The sequence below is a fragment of the Amphiura filiformis genome, chromosome 4 (assembly GCF_039555335.1).
Source record: "Amphiura filiformis chromosome 4, Afil_fr2py, whole genome shotgun sequence".
Lineage (NCBI taxonomy): Eukaryota > Metazoa > Echinodermata > Ophiuroidea > Amphilepidida > Amphiuridae > Amphiura > Amphiura filiformis.
In genome coordinates, this window is record NC_092631.1 from 54,056,170 (window position 1) to 54,071,732 (window position 15,563).

Sequence of the window (15,563 nt, forward strand, 5' to 3'; positions counted from 1 at the left end):
AAAACATCCTCTTGCATTATTTTCATAACAGCTTTAGTTAAAATGCTTTTAAATTGCACCTATAACGTTTCACATTTCCCTTCCAAGAAGATTCTATTAGGATCAAATGTTACACGTCTTCCGGCAAAATGTGTGCGATTTTCATCTGAATGCTCACCAGTTCTTATAAGAACCGAGTAATGTTTCAATGCATTTGCACAATATATAGTTTTTCCTGTTGTCTGCACTGTTTCTTCTTATTGAGATGCTACTGCACAACTCGTAGTTTATTATATTTACCTCAATAATGAAGCGTGACATACATTTGAGGAAAAATCACATTATTTCGGCTGTAACTCAATATACTAGTCAATTCCGATAATGTTAAGGTGGCTGTGTACTCTCAGACATGCATGTAGTAAAAGTGCAATAACTTTGTAATTATTCGCGCAAGACATATAAAAGTATACATTTTTATAAAGGCAAGACATCAATAAATCTTAATATAAATACAGATTTGGGGTAAAAACAACAATTATGAAGAAAATCACAAAAAGTGAGTTTTTGGCAATATTTGTTAGGTACATCATAACAAAAAACACTCTTTCCAAAATATTTTATTTTGTTTTTAGCTCAATCTTGAGGCTCCATTCCAAAAACGGTTTTTTATTTTTTGATATTGGCCTTAGTTTTTGAGATATTGACCATATAAGGCATCAAAATGAACTTTTTAAAATTCACAAACGCCTATTTGCACAAAATGATGCCTAAAATCGGAAATAGACCAAAATATAAAAAATGAGAAAACCGTTTCTTGAGTCGATCATGCTTTTTACGATGATCATATTTGCTTACCTATAGATGCTGTATTTATTGAGTTATCGTGTACCTAAATCGTCATTTTACCGAGAAAATGAACATTGAAATAATGGCCGTTGAAGTTTAAAGTGGTCACATTTTGCCCTTTCATCGAATCTCACAGGAGAATGCGGCAGTTTTCGTTTTTCTACCTTATATTACGTGAACATCGGGTAAATCCACAGCCCGTTGAGAAGTTTGAGCGAAATCCATTCATAACTTGATATTCAAATCGAGGGAGAGAACTTGAAAAAACCCACATTTTATCAGCTAAAACGGAGCCATTTGACCACTTGAAATTAGTGTTTCCAAAGGATGCGCCACGCGCATGCAGATAAGCGTCGCGAGTCGCGTAGCGTATATGTGCGTTAACAAATTGCGAGATACGCAGCGCGATGCGTTGTTGCCAAGTGTACCTCGCTGATACAACAAAGATTTTCTCTCTTTTAAAATTGCAAACACGAATGAAATAGTGAAATAAAATCCATAAAATAGCGCAGTTGGAGTTTGTAAATCTGGATTTTCTTTCCTTGTATTTATAAAAAACATAACAAAGTAACAAATATCCAAAAATCTCAATTTTGCGAAAGAAACAACGTCTTGAGTACACAGCCGCGTTAACTGTATGTTACAGTTCTTTCAGAGACTGTATGCGTGACCACATTACCACCCTTGCAAAGTCTCAATTTCCATTTTCGTAATCTTTACCGCATCCGTAAATTCATTGACCAGGATACCTGTCACCACGCTGCTTGTTCCCTCATACTGTCCCGAATTCATGATTATTGCAATGCCATCCTCTATGGTATCACTCAGGTGAAAGAAATAGACTGCAGAAGCTGCAAAATCGTGCTGTGCGTTTAATATTCTCTATTCCTCGCTCAACTGGTACCTCCAACCTTCTCATTCAATTGTATTGGCTTCCTATCCAGAACTGAATTCTTTTAAAACTTTAATGTTTTCAAGTGCTCCCCTAATTATCTTTGTGAGCTTCTTTCAGCCTATGTTCCAAGAGAAGGATTGAGATCTTCTTCCGATAAGACCCTGCTTAGTCAGCCTAGGGCACGTAGAGCAGCTGGTTTAAATACCTTCTCTGTATCTGGCCCGAGGGAATGGAATAAACTCCCTAAAGCCATTAGGGAGTCTCCCTCAATTCGAATCTGAAAACTCACCTTTTCAGTTATCTTCTTTCTTGTTCCTTCTGTGTTTTTTTTTTTCATTCTTTCTCTCCTTGTTCAGCGCTTTGATCAATTTTAAAGGCGCTTTATAAATTTCTGTATGTATGTATGTATGTATAAAAGAACTTGCATGTGTTAGATATCGCATCACATACACATCTCTTCCACTCACAACAGATGAATGATGCGAGGAGTAGTGAGGAGTTATATAAGGACATTTGCAATGGAAATTTAAGACTTATGTAATTTATGAGATGTGTAAGTGCCGATGAATCAGGTCAGATGACATGAATGAGACTATTTTGTTGACATTTCTGGTGAATGTTGCATAAACATGAGTTGTATTTTTGGTTCATGGATATTTTTATTGCAGGCCATGAGTTTAGATAGTTTATTGTGGGTCATGGTTTTAATTTTCGATGCATCTGCTAGATATCCAGGGTCTACGATATAGCACATCCAGGGAACGGATTCTACAAAGACTTTCAATATATTATGTTGTTGAGCTGAAATCCATCAAACGGAGTTCTCTCTATCTACTTGCAATCCTTCAAATCCATGATGTATAGAGTCCCTTGTTGTTGCAATTCTGCAATAGGTTTGGATACACTCACAATCTTAGCAAACAGTCTATGGTACACTTGCTTACCTTGTAGCTTGGTTTTCTCCATGTCGACATGTCTGTTTATAGTGATTTCGCAAAATCCACTCAACTTAACAAACTTGGTGTGATGCTAAATCATGATTAGCTTTGGTGCTGTGTTCTTATGTCTCACATTATCTGCATATTAATATGAATATAAAGGAGATTCAATGAAATGCAGTGATGCAGCAATATAGATGAAAAAATTACACCCTCCCCTATTTTTGGTCTAAAAATCTAGCTACGACCCCCAATATATTCATGACCCACTCCTTCAGAAGAAAACGACATTCCCCTAAACAAAACAGTTATGGTGCTGCTTTCTTGCTTTAAAATGACACCGCTTACATTGATGTCATATGCAGAAGATTGATTTTATGAGACAATATTTTCCTTTCTCTCTATTTTCCTTCCTCTCTATTTTCCATTCATATTTTCTTTATTATCTTTAAATGCGATGTGATCAAGCAAAATCAGTCGGAAGTCGGAAATATTGATTTTCAGATATAGTCAAAGTATTTCCTTTTGTTTCCTATTGTTTTGGAAACTCTTTAACTCATATCTTTTGAACTGATTGTCCAAATTCAGTGGGGGTTTCTGCAAAATGTAGCTTTGCAAATACTTTTTACAATCCTATAGGAAACTGAAAATTGAATATGTCCGACTTCAGACTGCTTTGGCTTGATCACACCACAAATGGAGGTTGCCAACAACTGGTATGTTTTGATGTTAAGGGTCACATTGTGTCATGAGAAAATGCACCATTTTTAGCCAGTGTTGGCAATGACCAATGTGGTTATACAAAGAGCCCGGTGCATACTACTCAGGTATATACATTTATTAACTAACTCCAATCACTCATGTGGATAATCCAGTCTGATGCTGTAGCCTAATTGTGCTATTTTTACCCCTGAAGAATTGTTAAGGAAGTCTTATTGACTGGAATTGCTCAATCAGAGAGAAATATGCCCCGATCAAGCAAAGTGATGACAAAACTGGACAATATCAAGTTGAAATTTTGGCACTGTGAAAAACATGATATTTGCTGCAGTTTGCTTTGATTTACAATTGGTAAGTCTACTAAAAAAGAATTGAAGCACATTCAATCTATAAAAGTGAAAATTTTAAATGATAAAGTATCCATTAAGATGATGGATTACCCACCTTTAATCTATGTTCAAAAAGGAAACCCCACCAGAGCAGTTCTTCTGGGGTGAACCAAAACATCCTGGTTATCAAATTAATCAGTGACAAGGTTACCTCTGAATTTGACAGATGCTAATTAACGTTTTAATGTTGTTGCATAATTTAGCACCTGTCAAATTCAGAGATAACTTTGTCACTGATTAATTTGATAACCAGGCAGGTTTGCTTTACCCCAGAAGAACTGCTCTGGCAGGGCATCCTCTTTAAGAGTGAATTATATGTAATTACCTTTATCTGTTCAGATGTAGGCCTATATGTTCTGACTTTGCATTTCATACTTTATTTTACCTCAGGTATAATAGAAAAGAAAGCAGATAATCAAGATCTTGCTTATCCTTCTGCTGGTGATGAAGATTATAGTTACGGCGGCTTTCTGGAGAGTTGGCCTGCAGCAAATTCGGAAGGTAAATCAGTGCATGTACATTGCAGTTTTGTTAAGTTGCTAACAACATGACATTTTGCATGTAGACTGATATTGGACTCTGTCATATTGATTTAAGTTTAAAAATTTACCTTTTCAGAGTCTGTAATGAGCATCGATGTAGCTTGTGACGCCATCACGGCGTCTTCATTTAGCCAGTAGGTCTTGTGACTGGAGGAATGTAAACTCTTTGCTGAATGAAGATGCTGTGATGGTGTCACAAGCTACATCGCTGCTCATTACTCATTTCAGACTCTGAAAAGGTAATTTTATAAGCTTATAACATGACATTTTGGGTTATTAATTTGACTTGCAGATCGATCCAATTCAGTGATGGGTTGAAAACCTTTGTTTACCCTTAACCCCATGAGAACTACCTGCCGATTGGCCAAAAAGAAGGTTTCATTTATCAATTGGCCCAATCAGCAACATTATTAGAATAATTTCACCATGCAAAAAAATTGGGGTGAATTATTTGCAAAGCTCCATTCTGATTGGTGATTAAAGTGAAAATATCATGTATATTGACCAATCAAAGGCAATGTTAAATCGGCAGGTAGTGCTCAGGGGATTAAGTATCAGAACAGAAATATAGACTGTTGATCAATCATTTGTTGCTAACATTAGTTGTAGCTCCAGGAACCCAATATTTCAAGTGAGCAACATTATGTGTTGTGATCAGTATTTCAAACTTTAGGCCTATTTATGAATTCACTGACACTCATGAACTTTCTAGGGTAGACACCTAGGTTTCATTATCATATAGGAAGTTCATTTTTTCAGCAAGAGAACACACACGGCACATATTTGGTTACATTTCTACAAACTACATACTTCGAAAATTCCAGGAAAATTGAAATGGCCATTTTTGAGAAATGTTTTTGCCATTCTAAAAATTGAGGTTTTATGCCTTCCATTTAATAGGACTACATGTAAACACCACATATAGATAAATGGCCATGCATGATCCTTTTTCCCAAAACTTGCATATGATGTAGATTCAGTATCTGGATTGCCATGCAAGCAATATTGTCTGCGCTCTCCTGATTTTATTTTTAAAATGCCTGGCCAAGACCAAGGTGTCACCATATAACTTTTTGACCTTTCAAAAGTGACGATGCTGGTAGAGGTAGAGATTTATACTATGAGAAAAATAAAAGCTAAATTATTATATAAGTAAAAGTTTAGACTTCGGTATAATTAACTGACCCTGTGAGTAGTACCAAAACACTCTTTAGTTGAGACATAGGCATCAAAACATACTTTAGTTGAGACATAGGCATCAACATGAAATTTGACACATGTGAATTGAGGTTCATGTGTGACCATTTGTGTACATCCATATCAAAAGGATGCACTTGTCGGCTGCTACATGTGTCTCATTTCGCATAATAGCTAGGAATAAATACCAGATTCAACTCAAGTGGCGGTCACTTCAAACCATCCCCAAGTGACATGGTTAAGGAATGTTCTATGTATTCCTAAACCATGTGACTTGGGATTGATTTGAAGTGACCTCCACTGGAAATGAGTCTGGTATTTATTCTTAGCTATTATGTGAAATGAGACACATGTAGCAGCCGACAAGTGCTTCCACAAAATGAGCGTAAAGCCGCAAGTTGGTAGTTTTGAGATGTCCTGGCTGCCGTGTTGGTGTTCTTTGATTCACATGCACATGTTCAAGTGAGTCAAGTATGTCTGTATCATGTGCCTTGTGAATGGGTGCATAATGGGCCATTCACTACTATTGGCTAGTACATGTGCACGGCAAACAAAGAACATCAGCGTATAGCCATCAGTATGTCTCCAAACTACCAACTTGCAACTTAACGCTCATTTTGTGGTAGCAGGTCACATTTAGGTATAAGTATACCATGTGATGAAATTGGACCATCTTTTTTTAAAGGGAAGATTTGCAAATATTAAAACTGTAAAGTTGATGACCGATTCTTATTGTGCTAGCTGTGTGATGTTGTGTACCTTTAGTGTCACAGTAGTTTTCCGTCACCTGCCAGAAGCCTTGAGGGATTTGTTTTCATTCATTGACATACATGTACAATGTTTCATTCATCGCTGGAAGCTTCTTGTTTATTAACCTGGAATTTCTACATACGTGTTTGGTTTGGATAGAGGTAGTTGACCCATGTTTATAGGGGGTATGTAGCAAAATTATGCTCAAGTGAAACTTATTTAATATCTGTTAGGCAGATAGGCAGATGCAGAAATATACTGTGGAATTCCATTTATGCCTCTAAATGATTGGTATTTTTATGAAAAAGAAAATGGCAGACACCCTTCACAAAACATCTGGAGTTTGAGCAACTATATTACTGATACAGTGGTGTACAAATATGTATTATTGTAAGACCAATCTATTGTAATTTATGGAGGGTATCTGCCTTTTGTCTCTTTCATTAAAAAAATACTCATTTAGAGGCATATATGCTTGTAGATGGAATTCGATGGTATACTGTCAAACAAGCAGACACACATAACAATTTAGGCACAAACAAATAGACATGAATGCCTAGAACAGACAGAAAGGCCTAGGTAGATGTTGATACTATACCAATACAGACATTCATGTTTTAGAAAGCATGTGTGGGATGTGCTTACTTTTTAGAATGATCAAATTACCCTCAGTAAGGGAAAATGCAATACTGTGTTTTGATTGCTTTAAATATGAAATAATGCATTTGAAAATCGATTTTTGTTTTTGAAATAATTTTTACCTCTATTTTTGCATGGCTTTAAAATGTTATTGAATTAAACAAAATTTGTCTTGGGTTCTTGCCAAGTTTAAACAAGAATCCAGAGGATGTGTTTTGTCAAGAAAATGACAGGCTTGATGTATATTAAATTATAGTGGTAAGAAACTGCCAGTAGCATTGGGCTGTTTAAAGATGCCAATATCCTTGAAACTTTTTGCAAACAATAAACCCATGTATTTAAAAAAATATAATAAAAAGGTGGTCTCTGGTTGATTGTGCATGTTTTGTTTTGTTTTGTTTTTTAATTTGAAGAAAGTATCCAGCGAAATCATCCAAAAAATAATTTAAAGACCATTCAGGTAAAAATCTCAAATGAGACCAGAGACAAACCCTTTTTTTCAGTCTTATACCTACCAACATTACCTTCTTGCAGTTGTAAAATATACATCTTGTTCTGAGGTATCACTTCTCCTAGTTCAAAACTTGCCATTCCATTTTTTTTATCAGACATTAATTTATGACATTAGACACCATAAGATAATATTGCTTTTTCTGCAGATGTGTACATTTCTTGATTTCTGTTATTTATTTATTTATTGTTTTTGCATTAACAAAAACGATGGAACAACACAAAATTAAAAAACAAAAGAACAATTCAATCAGCAACGATCATATTAAAAGGGCTTTTTGTGATCCACAGCATCATCCCCCACTTTTCTCAAAAAAAAATTCTTGCAGATTCATTCGTTTAGCAAAGATATCGTGAAATTTGAATTTCGTTCTGGTATACCAGAACGAAATTACAACACATTGTCTATGGAGCAGTGTAATACACATAATCATGCATAACTTGCAAATGCAAAATCGGAATCAACTGTAATTTTGGGAATAAGCTTTTTAGTGGATATCTACTGAAAAATGTCATAAAAAGAGGATGCTAGGATCACGAAATACTCCTTTAAATCAATATAACAAAGGATTCCAAAGCTGACAGGTGGAAGCATGGATTTGAATGAGGGAAATATTAAAAGGAGAGAAGTAACATATCTCTTATGTTATAGCATTAAGGGTGCATGAAGACGGCTATGAAGACGCAGAAATGCATTAAGTAAAAGTGCCATAACATCTTAATTATTCATGCATAACATACAAGGATACATTTTCGAATGGCATCAAGAAATCTAAATATAAACACAGATTTGATACAAAAACAAAACATTTTTGAGAAAATCACAAAATACATGTTTGCCTTAAACAATGTCATATTTGATATATCTGATATCTTTATTTGCTGTCTGTGTGTAATATAATAATAGCAAACAAAGAGAGGAGTAGATCTCAAGATACAAGTTTTGTTTATTCTTGTTGATTACTAGTACACTATTTCATCTTGAAAGCATATATTGTATTACTGTATTCATCCTAATTAGCATCATTTAGTGCCTCCAAGATCTTTTCTAAGTTACATTTGTTTAGGAGATCCTTTTCACTTTACTTTTTGAAATTGGGTCATAACTCATAATTAAATCATAGAAACCTAACTAAGGCCTAAAAAAATTGTTTGATTTGCGTAACATAAAATTTGTTAAACTTTTAAAGCTGTAATTGTGTAAATTGCATTTGAAAAAGGCCTTTGAACCTTTTTCCTTCTTTTTTAAAATTTACTTCAATTTTTTTTTTTCTTTTTTTTTTTTTTTTTTTTTTTTTTTTTTGCAAAAAAAAGGAAAGTCAGGGTCGGGCCTACTTTTATTTTAGGGTAGGTCGGGTTATGCCAATCAAACAATTTTTTTTTTCCTAAGCTTGATTGACTACAACATTTATTCTACAGTTCCTATTCCTTTATATTGCATTTAATATAGGACCATAAATGATAAATTTCCCTCAAAATGATTTACCTAAGTGCCCAGGTACTATTGCATGCGGTACATGTACTCATAAAATTCTAAAATTAAAAGTTAATGAAAGCATTACAAGAGTTTAGCTGTGAGAACAGGTAGCTGAAATCAAATCAATACTTCAAATAATATATAAGGCCACCAATAAATGCCAACAGAAGAGATCCACAGATAACATAAAAAAACAGATTATTGCTACACAAGGTGGTTGAAAGAAATTCAAAGTCATGTCAGCCAACAAACCAGGTTGACAATACAACTAAGGCATATGTAGGAACCTGTATGGTCGATAATTGGCACATTATTGCTTTGAGAGTTTTACTGGATATTAGTGGTTCAATGAGTGAGTTGAATACATAGTAATTGCTCTATAAGGAGAACTGTGTAATGGATACATATACTATGGAGTGTCATATTACAGGGAGTAAGTCGGTCAGGATCTACTTGTGTTAATGGATGGAATAATAATGAGCTTAGTTTTGTTGCCAGTGCTTATTTTGCTCAATTTCAATATTATTTTTACAGTGCTAGAATTTTAGTCTCCTACATAAGTCAAATACAGTGAAAAAATTATGCATGAAATGTTATATTTAGTTAGGAATGTTAAAAATGATTTTCTTTGACACAATGAAATAAATTGAGGAAATATGAAATAAAATTTTACAGGTAAAAATATAAGCTTTTTAGTGGATATCTACTGAAAAATGTCATAAAAAGAGGATGCTAGGATCACGAAATACTCCTTTAAATCAATATAACAAAGGATTCCAAAGCTGACAGGTGGAAGCATGGATTTGAATGAGGGGAAATATTAAAAGGAGAGAAGTAACATATCTCTTATGTTATAGCATTAAGGGTGCATGAAGACGGCTATGAAGACGCAGAAATGCATTAAGTAAAAGTGCCATAACATCTTAATTATTCATGCATAACATACAAGGATACATTTTCGAATGGCATCAAGAAATCTAAATATAAACACAGATTTGATACAAAAACAAAACATTTTTGAGAAAATCACAAAATACATGTTTGCCTTAAACAATGTCATATTTGATATATCTGATATCTTTATTTGCTGTCTGTGTGTAATATAATAATAGCAAACAAAGAGAGGAGTAGATCTCAAGATACAAGTTTTGTTTATTCTTGTTGATTACTAGTACACTATTTCATCTTGAAAGCATATATTGTATTACTGTATTCATCCTAATTAGCATCATTTAGTGCCTCCAAGATCTTTTCTAAGTTACATTTGTTTAGGAGATCCTTTTCACTTTACTTTTTGAAATTGGGTCATAACTCATAATTAAATCATAGAAACCTAACTAAGGCCTAAAAAAATTGTTTGATTTGCGTAACATAAAATTTGTTAAACTTTTAAAGCTGTAATTGTGTAAATTGCATTTGAAAAAGGCCTTTGAACCTTTTTCCTTCTTTTTTTTTAAAATTTACTTCAATTTTTTTTTTTTTTTTACTTTTTTTTTTTTTTTTTTTTTTTTTTTTGCAAAAAAAAAAAGGAAAGTCAGGGTCGGGCCTACTTTTATTTTAGGGTAGGTCGGGTTATGCCAATCAAACAATTTTTTTAGGCCTAAGCTTGATTGACTACAACATTTATTCTACAGTTCCTATTCCTTTATATTGCATTTAATATAGGACCATAAATGATAAATTTCCCTCAAAATGATTTACCTAAGTGCCCAGGTACTATTGCATGCGGTACATGTACTCATAAAATTCTAAAATTAAAAGTTAATGAAAGCATTACAAGAGTTTAGCTGTGAGAACAGGTAGCTGAAATCAAATCAATACTTCAAATAATATATAAGGCCACCAATAAATGCCAACAGAAGAGATCCACAGATAACATAAAAAAACAGATTATTGCTACACAAGGTGGTTGAAAGAAATTCAAAGTCATGTCAGCCAACAAACCAGGTTGACAATACAACTAAGGCATATGTAGGAACCTGTATGGTCGATAATTGGCACATTATTGCTTTGAGAGTTTTACTGGATATTAGTGGTTCAATGAGTGAGTTGAATACATAGTAATTGCTCTATAAGGAGAACTGTGTAATGGATACATATACTATGGAGTGTCATATTACAGGGAGTAAGTCGGTCAGGATCTACTTGTGTTAATGGATGGAATAATAATGAGCTTAGTTTTGTTGCCAGTGCTTATTTTGCTCAATTTCAATATTATTTTTACAGTGCTAGAATTTTAGTCTCCTACATAAGTCAAATACAGTGAAAAAATTATGCATGAAATGTTATATTTAGTTAGGAATGTTAAAAATGATTTTCTTTGACACAATGAAATAAATTGAGGAAATATGAAATAAAATTTTACAGGTAAAAATATGAAACAAACTAGGGATGGTATCCTGATCAATTGTGACTCATCACAGCAAAACCTGGTACAAGTTGCAATGTCATATTTTCATATATAATACAGGGCAGGGGCGGATCCAGGAATTTTCAATAGAGGGGGCGCCGAGCCACCGCCGCGGCTCGGCGCCCACACAAAGTCAGGCGCCGCTCTGCGAAAATACACAGAGTCAGGCGCCGATCTGCAAAAAATAGAGGGGGCGCGCGCCCCCCCTCTAAATCCGCCCCTGCAGGGTGCACAAGTTCCCCCCTAAATACTTTTTTAAATAAATCGAAAAATATTTGACGAAATGCAAACTTGTAAAAAGACATGTTTAGCCTTATTTGTTTTACACCTTTGGAATAAATTATAGCATCGCACATCATTGCGTTCAGTCAGTTCATAGGAGTCAACTCTTATCTCAAACAATACAGCAGGCCAGGCCTATTCATGTGTTAGCTAAAGAAAACCCGACTGCTATGGGCTCAGGTGCAACTTTAAAAATGGCCTCTTTTCTTGCATAATTAACCATTGTGACTGAATGCAATGATGTGTGACGCTAGAAATTGGTCCACAGGGGTAAAACAAATAGGGCTATACATATCTTTTACATTTCGTAAAACATTTTTCACTTATTTTAAAAAGTATTAGGGGGAACTTAGAAGTTGTGCCCAGTGTATAGCTAAAAATATTTGATATGGTGAAATTATGCCTTCTGTATAGAGTTTATACTTAATGAGTTCCATCGTGTTTGAAAAAGTCCAAAGATAGGGATATGTAAGTTAGAAAGATGCAAAATATCAAGATCTTTTGAAGGCAAATTAGCATGGGTAGTGGTATATTTTTGAATGTCTATTATGCTTATTAACGCTTAATATTAATTTTTCTAAGCATTAATTGTATCAGACTTTTCTTTTATCATTAGAAACTGACCAAGTTTTACACCTTCCAAATTAAGATTCCTTCAATGTATTATGCTCCGGGAACTTTACAGAATGAATACATGCCATGAATACACAATGTACAGATACAATATATGCTCCAGGAGCACTATATCTGGAAGATATCTCAAATATTTTTTGTACCTTATTAGTAGCCCTGCAGTTGATATAGAAAAAAAATAAAAAATGAAATATTCTGAAAAGGGTCAATGCTTCAAATTTGATGGTCAAGTTTAATATTCATTTTGGTTATTTGACATTGACATTAATAAATTTAGCAAATTTGATTTGAAGGAATTTTATGACCAAAGTTGGTCTTTATAAAAACCTTAAATCATTTCTTTTCTTTTTGGGAGAGCCTTTTCACCATGTTTTGCTGCTATGGGTCAGGATTGTGAGTGCGATATAAGGCTTTGTAATATGAAGATACACAATTGGATATATGAGAAAGTTGACTTTGTAAGGCATGATTGGCTTGCTTCTTGGTTTCCTCTATTTCTTAGTCAAACAGGAGAATCTGTAAATCTGATACAAATCCCTCTCTGTCAATGGGCCATTCCATTTAAAATCCACACCACCCCTGTGGAAGATTTAGCTTAAGTCTTCCACTGAGGGAGTTTAAGTTTTGAATAGAATAGACAAGTGGGTAGCTTGAATTTGAAATACTCACTCCAGTTGTGGAAGATATGGGTAAAGCCATAATCCAGGGGGAGTATGAGTTTCAAAATGATTAACCGTGACCAATTACATTTGAAAAACATACTCCCCCTGTGGAATATACTTCTAAAATCTTCCACAGGGGTAGTGTGGATTTCAAGTGCAATAGCCCATTACACGGAAAGGAGTAGGAAATATAAACAACAATAGGATTAGGAGGTAGCATTTTCAATTAAAATCAGAAAATTTTAAAAAGATCGGTGATATAGGGGAAATACCTTTTTCCTAAGTGATAGGAATATGTAGGATTGTTTTTAATGGAACATCTTAAATTAAATATTTCCATAAGAAAATTTCATAACAATAAAATGTTTTGATAACCCATTTCAAACATATAATTTTTAGTTTCAGTAGATTCTTAAAGGTGTACGACCGAATTGACAACCTCATCTCCCACTTTATTGTATAAAATGGAAATATTGGTATCGGATGAAGCCTCATACAGTCCAACATCTTTTATTGGTCATGATGGGACCAAGCATTGTCCGGATAAGTGAAAAATCGGGATAATTGAATATATGTAATTCTGCATTAACTGTCCCAAATACTGAATTGTGACAACAAAAGATTGTTTTAACATGGGGTAATAACACTAAAAGATGGCTTTAGAGTGCTTTATGCAACATAGATATGTCATTCTAAGCATTCAGAACATGGAATTAAGGTGTTAAATCATCAAAAATATGTTTTCCTGTGAAGATTTCATAGCCGGATAACAGAGAGATCCATATAAAATGGGTCCGGATAAGAGAGATTGGACTGTTTTGTCTAATTACCTAGTAGCTTAAATATAATGCTCAAGATATGTTTTGTTTAGATGATGGTGAACATGGTAAAAGTGATTATCACCACAGAAGTATTCCTGGGGGTCATTGTTAAACATGTTTTGCTTTCCATATCTTAAACACTGGAGCAAATCCCACTCTAAATTTGGCAGTGGATTGTTTTAAATGGTAGGCCTCAATGTAAGATAGAAAATGGAACATGAATGAATCTTATCACCCACCTTTACCAATCACACATTCATTTGTAGCTTGCGATCATAAACACAAGCAACGTTCATCTCAAATGGGTATTCATGAGGAATGTGAAGCTTGTGCTATAGCAGCTGTTAAAGAAAGAGAAAAGGAAATAGGTTTGTAAATTGACTGAGACAAATGGAGTGGACGATGCCAATGTTGACATTACATGCAATTGGTTATATACTCAGTCTCAAGAAAAAGTGAGCATTTTTAGCTTTGGATTTGACCCAAATGCAATACAAGGCAAAACACAGAAACACCAATAATGGAAAAAAGCTGAGAATGTGTAATTGAAAACAGATGAGAGGTTTTTTTAAATATATTCATATATTCATTGCAAAAGTTGCATAGTTTTCATTTCAGAATGTTTTGTGTAAATGTGGTGATTGCAAATTGCGATAAGACAAGATTGTTTTTGTACTTTCTGTTAAGTATTCATGAGGATGAGTTGCTAAATATCCTAAATTCACTCTAGTTTGGAATTAAATATTAATAAAAGGTGACATGACACTTTATGCTGATGTGATTTTATGATAAGATGATGAGCTGCCTTGTGACTTTGGATGTTATTCAATGAGGGTTACATCTTATGAGAGAAAAGCACAAGAGTATTCTATACAGTGTCTTATCTCAAGTTGAGAGTTACGCCATGTTGGATTACACAGTGCAGATTCAATTTCAATGCGTTTACGCGGTTGCGTCGCCAGCGTACGGACAAATAGCGAGTGAGATTCGAAGCTACCACTGCAAAATCCAACATGGTGTTACTTTCAACTTGAGACAAGACGAAGTATAGAAACCGGGGGCAGTACAATATTACAAGTAACCATATAGTTACGTGCCTAAAGATGGGTCACACTTTTTGGCCATCTTGTATATTAAATTTTTTAGGTTATTTTGTTAGATTGTTCTCCATTTTTTTGATGATATTGCCTTATTGTAGCCCGAATTAATAAAATGTGCTTACAAATTCTGGAAATTTTAAAAATTTGATAAAACTCCCAATTTTTTTAAATACATTTGGCTGTTCGAATATATGGGATTTAGGTATATCGATGGGACCATTTTTCTTGGAACATTAATATAGCGAAAGATCCACATTTTTGATACTCTGAGGCACCTGCTAGGGCACCTGCCTACTCAAACCAAACTTGAGTAGCCCCAAAGGGAAAACCTTTATCTAAATTGTTGAAAACGAACTGCAATGTGTCTTGCATTATATATCGGTGAGATGTAGATTTCTATGTAATGGTTCATTTAACCAACACATACACATCCAAGGAAGAAACTGATTAGGTTCTCTAAATAAATCACATTTTCTACTCCCACTCAAAGCATGAGGGAAATGCACAGAAAATACCGGTGGGTTTGGTAAATATAGTACAGAATTTACCTTGATACTTGTGTGGGTTTGAATAGATCTAATTGACATTCAAATAGGTAGTGTTATTTGACATTAAATGTTAAATTGAATGAAAGCTTTGCTAGATTTATTTGCATGCCATAAACATGCGAAGCAAATGTACAATCTTGTAGCACCGAGGAAACTAAGTGTGACATGTACATGCAGGTTTGATTCTCTAGCAGGCTCACTGTATGCTGTAGTAAATAATAGAAT

General features: G+C 34.3%; 1 protein-coding gene across 1 annotated transcript in view; it reads left to right on the forward strand.

Moving 5' to 3' along the window:
* LOC140151070 (uncharacterized) overlaps positions 1-15,563 on the forward strand; it is a 531,056-nt gene that overhangs the window by 126,882 nt on the left and 388,611 nt on the right. Inside the window, 1 exon segment of the mRNA XM_072173269.1 lies at positions 4,158-4,268. Within this exon segment, the coding sequence (XP_072029370.1) occupies positions 4,158-4,268 (111 nt within the window).